Source organism: Echinococcus granulosus (genome assembly GCF_000524195.1).
Source record: "Echinococcus granulosus chromosome Unknown EG_S00085, whole genome shotgun sequence".
In the NCBI taxonomy this organism is placed as follows: domain Eukaryota; kingdom Metazoa; phylum Platyhelminthes; class Cestoda; order Cyclophyllidea; family Taeniidae; genus Echinococcus; species Echinococcus granulosus.
Genome location: NW_020170465.1, coordinates 44,460 through 55,469, shown reverse-complemented (window position 1 = coordinate 55,469; position 11,010 = coordinate 44,460). Strand labels below are relative to the sequence as shown.

The following is an 11,010-nucleotide window of genomic DNA, read 5'->3' as shown; positions in this document are numbered from 1 at the left end:
ACAACAGGCGACTGAGGGCAAGCACAAATGAAGGGACAACTGCACCATATTAGCTGTACGATCAGTTGTCAATCAGGTGTCACAATACACATTTACACTACTCAGCACGTCAAATGCCCTCCAGTCTAAAATTGGCAGCAGAATTTAAACGATGCCTTGTACTGCCACGAGAAGACGTCTCTGTCCTTCATGCCAGAAGGCAACGTCATGGAAGGGAATACACGTCCCCGAAGCTCCAGCGTGGAAGTAGGAAACCTTGGAAAAGATTAGAAGCATGCATCTCCTCTTCTCGGCGCCTTAACCGGCAGTTCAAAGGAATTTTTCACAATCGAGTGAATATTTGCCTTTGATTTACATTTACAAATGGAATGGTTTTGGCTCCATTAAAGCTTTTTTTCTCCATAATAAATTAGAATAGAAGCCCTATGAAAAATCAAATGGTCCAGTGAAAGTTCACGGTATCAGAGAATTAAAATAGAAGTTTGCATGCAAACAGCGGAGGGACTTTTCAAATCCCGCAACGAAAAATTTGCTGAAGTATGTTTGCTTGAGACTCGATTATCTAACTAGCGAGCTGAAAGGGAGGCCTTTTGACTAAACTGTGCGACATTTCACTGCAGCTATCCATTCACTAACCAACGCACACCGCTATGGAAGGTGCAACATCATCTCAGTAAGATTTTGATTCTGATTGCAGCCTGTGTTTGTGCAGTGGGATTAGACATCCATCTACCCGATTTGGTATATCACGACGTAATTCATGCGAAAAAGTAAAAAATTAGTTCTGCTTTTAATTCATTTTTCTTGGATAAAGCCAGAAAGTTTTAACCATATAAGGAAGCCCCCTGTCCCTTACCCTCATAACCCACTCCTCGTTTCTAAATTCACATTGTAAAGCTAAAATTTGGGAACACTTCCCTATTGCCTAGGAGACAGAAGGGAGAAAGCAAAGGCTGATAGTATTTTTTTCATTTAATAAATATTATCTCTTCCATTCACTAGCACTTGCCTATTAGAAACCTTAATTTTGCAGCTTTGATAAGTGGGTTTCGGATTTGGCAGGTAGGGCTAGACGTCATGGGATAGACGTGACCAGAATGGTTGAATGTACAATATATCCAGCAAATTCTGATCTCTGATAATCTTTAGGGTTATGGAAGATGATGGTAATTTCTTACCTCATTCCTATATCTCGCGATCTCATAATCAAGGTAACAGTTTACATCTGGATGATGTCGAACATTGTCTAACATTAAATAAAACTTACCGCTAGTTAAGTATTACCCAAGGGACATCTTCATGTATCGGCACCACCTTGCTCCACTTCAAATAGTCTGCACAAATCAGTATTGCATGGCTCTAAATATCTATGATAATGTGGCCTTCTGAATGCTTTCTTTGGACATTCCGAACTATTATTTTCGAAGGCTGAGTACCCAGCGTACCTGATAGACGACTGACCTACTCATTGATGTCCACTGCTATCAAGATCGTCTGTTTTAAGCTACTTTGAGGTAGATGTAATTTCCTGAAAAGCGGACAAATCTGTGGTTTTTATAATGCAAAATAGCAAATTTGACCACACTTTTCTGGAAGGGACCTTTGAAATGACTTTGTGAAACTCAGCAATCTGTCGGTGGCTGTTTAACACTTCCATCCTAACATATTCGACAAACGCCTGCGCAGCCGAAGAAATTTTTTAAACATCAAATGTTGAAAATAACTGAGGTCAGCACTTAATCATTAGGTGTAAATTTTACGGACAAATTTGGACGCCGCTTCTTCAACTTAAGAACTAAGTCAGGATATTAATTCAAAGTTACAATAGCTACCGCAAACCCATTCTCCCTTGCAGCGATATCAAGAAAAACCGTGATAATTACCACTCCTAAATCTTCTGCAGAATACGCAAACTGCTTGACTGAATCCGACAATTTTTTAAAGGCTTGGTATTGCTTCTTGTTTAGAGATGTCTAGTACCTCACAAGAACGAGACCCCCTTACGTCGTCCGACTGAACGAGATATCGAGGTTAACTTAAGTAGCTAGACACCATTTCAGTGTCTATTATTTCCAACCTACGTTTGAAGGAGGCATAGAAATCGGTTGCATTTGAAGTGACCAAAACATCACCTCTATGGGTAATGTTAAAGCTTAGGAAAGGCGAAAAGGAAAACAAATAAGAGAAAAAAGGAAGAGAAGGCGAAAAGGAAGCCTTAAGTGGAAAAACAAAACCTCAGCGCTGATAAGAATAAATGAATTCGTCAACAGCATGAACTGGCAAAGGATGGCATGCAGTAGTACACTAGCCAAGGACTAATCAGGTAAATTATTTTAAACATAAGCTCAAATTAACTTTTGGTTGCCACCTACTACTTTTATTCTGTAAGTAACATCGGTTAATTTGTTTCTCTATAATGTGATAGACGCTAATCTTAGTCACAAATATCTATAATCTCAAACTTAGTACAAACTTTTCATCAGGCGAATTATTCATCTCCTGCTTCATTTATTCACCTGCCTAAAACTTCGAAATTAAGGAATGGAGAATAGTTCTATTCCACAAACACTTGACATGACATTCAGGCAGTGTATTTCATTTCTGCATCCCATTCTGGCTACCTCCTGCAAATTTCAATAAAAAATTTTAATCAAGCTTGTAAAACCTCTAAGGAGAAAGAATCTCACTCGAAAGCACCTCAGCGCACTCATGAAGAGATCACTGAATCTACCAACACTTGCCTTCCTTATTTACCTTGACCTTCTGGTTGCCAAGATGTAAAATATTTGACACCCAATATCTGCACCACGTCTAAACTTATCTCTTACGCATCGCCAACTCCACACGATTCCCTACAGGTGCGTGCAAGGGTTACACATTGATCATATTTTCCGTTTGGCACCCGGACAAAATTACGGTATCCACACAACTGGCAGAGGGCAAACAACAACTTGAAAAGACATCTTTTTAGTATTTCCCAGGTTCAATGAAGAGATTTCCTACAAAGTGTAAGGTTAGGTTGAGAAGGATGTGCTTTAAGTGCCGACCTTGTACTTCTTCCTCGAAATGCTTCCAGGTGGAGGAAGAATCAAGGAGAACGTAAGCAGACATGCGTTGTCTTTCCGTTTTCAGCTCCACACGTAATAAAAAAGAAGTTCATTTTGCTACTCATATTACAGCTTCTCTAACACGCACTGTTTGAGCCACCTTAAAGTACTTTTGCTGTGTTCTGTTCAAGCAGTTACCCTGTTCCGCTTCTTCTAGCACGACGATGCAAAGGCTAAATATATTTCTATTTTCCCCTCCCCGCCCAGAAAAAATTTTTCTAATACAACCGCTGATTGCTGATGCGTCAATTTAAGGCCCGTTGGGTGTGTTCACCTATTCAAAACCAATACAGAAAATGAACATTAAATATCCAAAACGCTGCTCTCCATTAGTGAAAATGTGGAGGTAAATGGAAATTTTGTGTTGGTTTCCTGTGCTGCTTGTAAGTAATTGACCACACCCAATGAATAACAGATTCTCTCGCATTTTCCAACACCAAAGGGTGTCTGGCGGCCTCCTTTTTCGCCCCGAATTCTACTCCAAAATGTACAGCTTTCTGTAAAATAGCTTTACTTTGGAGCAGCTAGATTTAATGCACATTGACACCCCTGCAGGTGAACATTGACATGGACAGTCCACTACGCACATACGCCCGCGCAAACACAAACAAACATAGAAAACAGACACATTGACCTTAGCATGACGTGACACATAGCTTAAAAGTGCATTGTAGATGATAAATAAAATCGTCTGAGCAAGGATATGCCCCTTCCCAACATGAACAGTGAAATTCAAAGGCCACTTCTCGGCGGAGGTCAGTCAGTTAGCTGACTATAGAAATGAAATGTAGAGCGGATTTTTTAAAATACGGGCAAAAAGTGAGGATCAAATAAGCAGCTCTTCAAGCTCATTGTCATTTTTTAAGTAAACATCTATTTACGGAACCGCTTCCTTCCTTTTTTGCATGTAGGTGCAAAAAAATACTACGATACACAAGTAAATATTGCTGTTACACGCATTCCCTTCATTATCAAGCGTGGAGAACCTTCCTTCCTTTGAGTGGTTTACCACTAACGTCAAGGTGATGAAATTGCTTCTGGATGACAAATCTTGGTGCTGCCCACCCCAACTCCTCTGTGCTCTTGAAACCGATTTTAACCCTCCACGCCAAGACGACGAGATTGCATAGCATCACATGCTTTTAATAATCATTTTGTACAGTTTCCAAATGGTGGAAAAGTAGCAGGGTAGGCATTAAATAGACCCTAACGATAGACCAACTTGGACCTATACTCTATTGCATGCTATGCACAAGTGTTAACAACGTACAAAGGTAGCTTTAGTGGACGTCTAACCACTTTTCAAGTATACCATAAAAGTGTGAGAACTTTTCCTACATATACAAAAGGTGTTTTTCTAATTGTGATTATTCACGCGTGGTGTATGATCTGCTTTGATATCCCCCCAAGGAGTGAATGCAACTTGTGAATGAAATTGGGGCCAACTGAACCCCTCATGCAAGCATCACATGCCCTAGGTCAGTCTTCACAGAATTTGTTAAAAAAATTGGCACCAGTGACTTTGCTAACTCACGGCTCCTTTTCTTCTCAGACAGCTTATGGAATTTCAAGGTCGACAGACAAACATTGACTCACTAGTTCTCCCACTGCGAGCCACTTCTACTACCCATTGTCTACTTCTGTTGATGGCACTATGGCTGGCAATAAGATCATGACCACCGATAGCAGGTTGTTGTGGCAAACATTCCTGGGTAATCAAGAAAACTTCTTTTTCCTCATCTCGTATTTGCAAGAAGCATGCTTCAGTCCGCAAAAAAGCTTCAGAAACAGTGCAGACATGAGAGCATTTGCTAGTTGAAGTCGAATTAGATGTGATATGGTTGTAAAAGGCCCAAAAGCAGGACTTAGGGGGTGAAATTTATACAAAGGGGCATTAACAACCTGCCTCTACAAAAGGAGGATTCTGTAGCATTGAAGAGGAAAGTACATCTAGATGTCACAGAGTTGAGCAACTCCAACATGAATTAAGCGCCAGACTGTCCAGCAATTCCCACCTCTGGTAGGGAGATAAGAGTGTCTTTAAACAAGAGCAGAGAACATTGCAAAAGAGAGCGCTGCAAGACAGAGGAGAACAATAGAATAGAGTGGAGTAGAGTAGAGCAAAACACAGCACTGTGTTTGAGAGTTGAGATGGCTTTCCTATTCCCCAAACATCTCCACTAAGCTTTCGACTACTCAGTCAACCGGAGTTGACATTTTTGCATTATCTGCAAACAAACCTAATCTGGACAAGCCCATTCGCACCAAATCTATAAGATCACTTCTCCATGACAAATCACTTGTCCGGATCGTATCGGAAATCTTGCTTCAATGGAGGCTCCCAAGGTTCGTTCAAAGGAGGAATGAGCCAACTGCAATCACGTTGAATGCTACAACAGCTCAAGGTAGCCCAAGTACTGACGTCTTCACTGCGAAGTAAATGTAGTCAAGATTTCACAGTGGTCTATTCAACATGGTAACCACAGTGCAGAGAAGACGTAAAACATCATTTCTGTTGTTTCAAAACAGTCGAGGCATACTACAAGGAAAGAACTGGTACAATGCATTGTACCAAGTGACCGGTTGGATTGATGGATTTTACAGCAGGCTAAAACGCTTTCCACCTCCCTTTAAAATCGTCTCCAACTCCACACGACTGGGTGAGTAGAAGTAGGCACCGGTGAGGGGACGAGTGAAGTGGAACAACCCGTCCTCGATACGATCATGCGACAGGCCTGCCATGCGATCCAGTGCCCAGTCGAAGATTTGCGGTGACTTCGTGTAGGCTACAAAGAAGAGACCGCATTCACCTGAGGCGATGCCGTATGGTAGTGAGTGGCGCACCATTCGTCCCGTCATGCCGCTTGTGTCCGCAGCATCTGAAAATGTCAAAAACATTTGATTACCTTTCCACTGCTTGCTTCAGCTACTACATTAGCTCACTTCCCTCATGGGGGATCTCTCTCTACCAAGGCGGAGATGGGATGAAAACACCTTGTTGCCTAGCACAAGTGTACTATCAAAAAGGGATGCTATTACAGCGGCAATATAAGCTTTAAGGTGTGTCGAATCTCCTCCTACCACTACCACTACTAAATTCTTTAGTCAAAAGGCAGACGATGGTACTAGTGTGGGTCCTCATCCAACACCGCATGGTGAGGAAAGGAGCAACAGCCAAGTTAGGAGTCAACCCCGACCCCACGACCATCTTATACCGGATACAAAATCACCATGTGCGCAGAAGACTTCAGGCGCAGTTTGCTCGCTGACGACACTCCCATCCACTGCTCATCCAATCCACTGTGAGACATTTGATCTGAAGATGTAACTGCGCGGGAGATAGATGTACGACTACCCCATCTATGGTGGTTATCATTCCACAGTTTCAATAGCTGCTTCTGCGAAAGTTCTGCTAATGGCTTTGTAAGCCTGTTACACCTGGTCTATCCACCATCTAACGCGGAGTTTTACAAGAAATCATCCACTCTCACTTAGCTTACACTGGGTGCCACTGCGGACAGGATGTTCCGTAATGATTCAACCAATGCCGCGTGGGAGTTATGGTGCATTGTCCAAACGTTACTATTTGTGGGAATGTTTAAGCAGGATAGTTATGCTTTCACACCCTCTAAATATCCCTGCAAATCAATGCCTCCCCTGTAGCAACAACAAAGAATATCTGTTTCCATTGCAATTAGTGGTGAGAGGGACCTTCCCCAAGTACAAGCAATATGCATTTCTCAATTCTTACCAAGTAGTTCTATTTCTTACTCAAGTAAAACCACTTCTAGATGGGGAAAAGGCAATACAGTATCACAACGGCATTAAAAGTCACAAATGAGGCAATTGCCCACCACCTGTACTTCCACATCGGCTTTCAAGGCGAAAGTAAACCTTTGAACATGCAATTCCATAAATCTATTCCAATGAGTAATTAAAGGATGCATTTCATGTGCAACTCACCACGTTTGACCCGACCAAGATGCGAGGTGGGAGCAATCGGTTCTATCCTAATGTTGTCCGTTTTTGTACGGCCGACATTAGCCTCCATTGTTTTCACTACAAAAAGGAGAAAAGAAATGGAATGTACGTTTTTTTTACCACTGATCCTGAAAAACCCTCTAGCAGCCTCCTCCTACTTAGCATTGGTTTTTCTCTACAAAAATAAAGTGAAATGCGTTGCTGAAAATAAATGACGCAAAGAGAGAGGGATTCCCATTGTTAAAGCTAATTTGTTTGATTAAATTATGACGAGATATTTTACTGTGACGCAAAGTTGGGAAAAAAGGATGCTATTGAGTCAATTTGTTCGCTACCGTATAGTCTGCTCCATTCCATATTCCTCTCTTCAGGACGACAGACAAAGCTACTCGGCCCATGCCTTCGTCCAAACGCACGCGGTGATGAACATTCTACATTGATGATAGAAATCCATGAACTCTTTCAACCGTCCGCGATTCGATGTTCTTCATAGTAGCATTCATACACCCTCCTCATCCAAACAGATAAATCCTTCCGGATTACTTTTTTGATTATTTTGACGCTGATGCGGTGGTAAAACCCTATTCTGGGACTATTTCGATGCCTATCTTTTAAGGACTTTCAAGCAGGGAAGTGCGAGATCAAATACAACGGCTTCTTTACTATCAGGTTCAAGCAGTATGTTCCTACCTCTAACACCAGTTTTGCGCATGGATGTCAGATATGAGCCCTTTGGGTGCGAAACATGGCAAAAAACACGTGACACAGAAAGTAGCAAGTCTATGATTGCGTAATGTTGAGGCAGAATCGTGACGGCTATGTGGGAGCAGGTAATTGCAAACGCTACAAAAAGTACCTCCTTTAAAACATTTCTCAGCAGTATGTCTCTCTACAGCATAATATTAACCTTTTTTGGAGATGACGCAACTATCATTGGAAAGAGGACCGAAGCGCGTGTGACGTACCATTTTCGGAGGCAATCTTCTTCATGTCGTGCAACCATCGCTGAGTGAGGACGTAGCTTCCACCCGTTGTCTCGCTAACTGCAGCTTCAATGCGATCAGTCTCGTCGGCAGGATTTGCTGTGCCTGTAACGAAACAGAAAAGCCAAAATAATTATTCGAGCAACCTAAGCGACCGACTGAAAAACTCTCCTGGGATTGACGGCATAGACACTGGTAGACTATGGTAGTTAATGAGGATAATAACAGCGGAATTATGACAGGTGGAAATTGTAGCATCAAAGAAGCAATAAGAAATTAATCTTGCTTATCACAAGTGGAGAATAAAGTTGTCGGGTGTAGAAATCTGTCCGTCAACGAATAGGGCAACCAGATGGATATACGAATACTTGATAGGTTCGGAGTAATGGATCACAGTCGAAAAGAAAGACAAGAATGTAAGCGAACCCACCATCGACAAATCCGCTCAAATCGCGACCATCGCGATAGGTAAACCCGTACGTCTCCTCTGTACTTTGCACCGCACCTTTCGGCATGTCGTCTAACACCGCCTGAGCTAATTCGAAGAGCTTTCCTTGCTCTCCACACACTGCGTGCACCAAAATATCACCACCTTTTTAAAAAATAAGCAAAAGTTTGCAAGTATATAAGTACTTTTAAAAAAATAACTTCCGACTGCTTTATAACTCGACGGTTATCCGATTCAACGCCATCAATTTACCACCTGTCGAAAACGAATTTTTCGGTCTATAGAAATCTGCTTTTTCAGAGTCAGTATTTCTTTAGGCTTCTAAACATCAGCAAACTTGGTGAATTCGCAAAAATAATACACCTAATTAACAGATGGCCTAATAATGTAATCATAATTAACTTCCGTTCTGGAAGGCACTTTGTGCCCTTAGAAACAAGGCAAAACTGTGAAATACTAAAGCCGAAACCTATTTAGGTATTTTAGAATGATGGAATAAAAGGTGTTTGCGAGCATGTGTATTTAAGGAAATATCTTCAAAAATGAAAATATCAACTGCAGTAGGTAGAAGAAGCCTCTATGTGGATATTCTGTCATAATCTTTAAATTGCTCGGCTGGTTTGAGGGCTAGGTGGATGCTAAAATGCCGCCATGAATTACTATAGAAACATAAACTGGCGTTATTGCAGTGGAGATTTCTATCAGTCAGGCAGCCAGCCATTCAGAAATTTCTTCTTTTAACGTCATTTCTACTTCCACCTTTGTGTAACAAAAATACGCCTCTTTCGTAGGTTCCTTTCTACAGAACAAAAGCAACCACGTTTACCTCGGTTATCAAGATGTCATGTGCAGATAAAATAACTGCTAAGTACGAACACCAAGAGTCCTCCGTCTGAATGGGTACTATTGTGGAAACCCTGTCGAATTTTATGAAGGGATCAGAAATCAAACGGTTGGCTTGTAGTTCAACACCGACAACCGTCAGGTCTAAGATTTACACATCGTTAATAAAGCGTTTTTGAAGGATATTTATCTCTAAATTGAAATGCCCCTACCGTTCACTTAAAGTGTGATTCCAACAGAGATTAGGGATTCCTTACTCGTAAAGGGAACAATATGTATGGTACTTGGATTACCATTCCTATCAGAATTGCCAAATTACAAAAGTGACAAGCCCATTCAGCTCGCAGTGTTTTAGTCAGTGATTACACGCCCGCAGTCTTTGAAGTCAAAACAGTCTCAGAGATGATTTTACGACTGAATAACAGTTCACACTAACTATCTGCGTCACTACGCAGCACCATTCCAGTAGCCACTACAATAATGCAAAGTTTTACAATGGACATACTTCAATAAGAGCTTCTCAGGAAGCAAACTTTGCACTAGAGTAAGGTGAGATCGAAAGTCTTATGGTTAATAATTACAGTATGTGGTGAAAATTTACCGGTTGAAGGCATCTGCGCCACTTTGCCCTTGCGTTCACTGAAGGGAAAAGGCTCAACTCCATTTTTGTCTGCATCAGGATAGATTTTTGCGAGAAACTCCTGACCGAACGCCAAACCGACTATCAACTCATTGTCTTCATCTCGAATGTCTTTCGGTGAGATTCGATCAACGTGGGCCTAAGCGAAGGTGACAAGAATGGCCTTGAATAAAGTCAGCTAACCACAATTGCTCAAAGTTGATAGCAGTATTTAAAGGAAGGCTTCACACGTGCTTAAGTAAATGACATTTTGCCGCGTTGCCAAAACTTTACTGCCATGGGGAGACGTCGAAGTCCTTTGAGTGTGAAAACAACATTTTTAAGGGGAATGGGGATAATTTGAACAATCCAAGGGAATTTGGTGACATTAGTGGGCCCACTAAACTCTCACCTTATATTTACATTAACAAATGGAACGGGAATTGCTTGTCTTCACCCTTCCTGGGGTGCTTCCTACACAACTAAATGAAATGGAAAAGCACTGAAGGAACAGATGTTCCAGTGCGTCCTCAAGACAAAGGTTTGCAAGCAGAGAGCAAGGAAGCTGCCATACTCCGTATCATGAAAGTTGGTAGTGTAAGTTTGGTCGAGACACTCCTCATTCTCACACAGGGTAAACGATTCACAAATGACTAATTTGAGTCACCGCAGTCTACTATGTTTGCGGCATCATCGAGAGGATCATCATCAATCATGTCCACAATATGGCATAAGGGCTTGCTTTCATTGGCTGACCTTTATCCTATTTGTAGGAGTAAAATTACACAAATTCTACTGACAGAAAATCCCTCTCGAGGTGGCTAGCAATTATCCTCCCACAATACCTATCTAGGTAAATATTTTGGCAGCTGAATTTTTGCACATTGAGGTTACTTTTTAAGGCACAAAACGATAAGCTACTCTGTGTGCCCTATTGAGGGCACAAGCTATATAGGTTTCATAGAAAAGGAAAATGAGATGCGACACATACTTTTACATCCAATAATTGTCCCAAAATTCCCACCTAAC

General features: G+C 41.5%; 1 protein-coding gene across 1 annotated transcript in view; it reads right to left on the bottom strand. All coding sequences in view use genetic code 11, as the record gives it.

Moving 5' to 3' along the window:
- Nucleotides 1-5,092: 5,092 nt before the first annotated feature.
- The window catches only part of EGR_07721 (hypothetical protein), a gene marked incomplete at both ends in the record, with an annotated part of 6,447 nt that continues 529 nt past the window's right edge, over nt 5,093-11,010 (bottom strand). Inside the window, 6 exons of the mRNA XM_024496970.1 lie at nt 5,093-5,145; nt 5,732-5,986; nt 7,071-7,166; nt 8,054-8,176; nt 8,502-8,663; nt 9,964-10,141. Of these exons, the coding sequence (XP_024348593.1) occupies nt 5,093-5,145; nt 5,732-5,986; nt 7,071-7,166; nt 8,054-8,176; nt 8,502-8,663; nt 9,964-10,141 (867 nt within the window). The remainder of the gene's footprint in view (nt 5,146-5,731; nt 5,987-7,070; nt 7,167-8,053; nt 8,177-8,501; nt 8,664-9,963; nt 10,142-11,010) is intronic.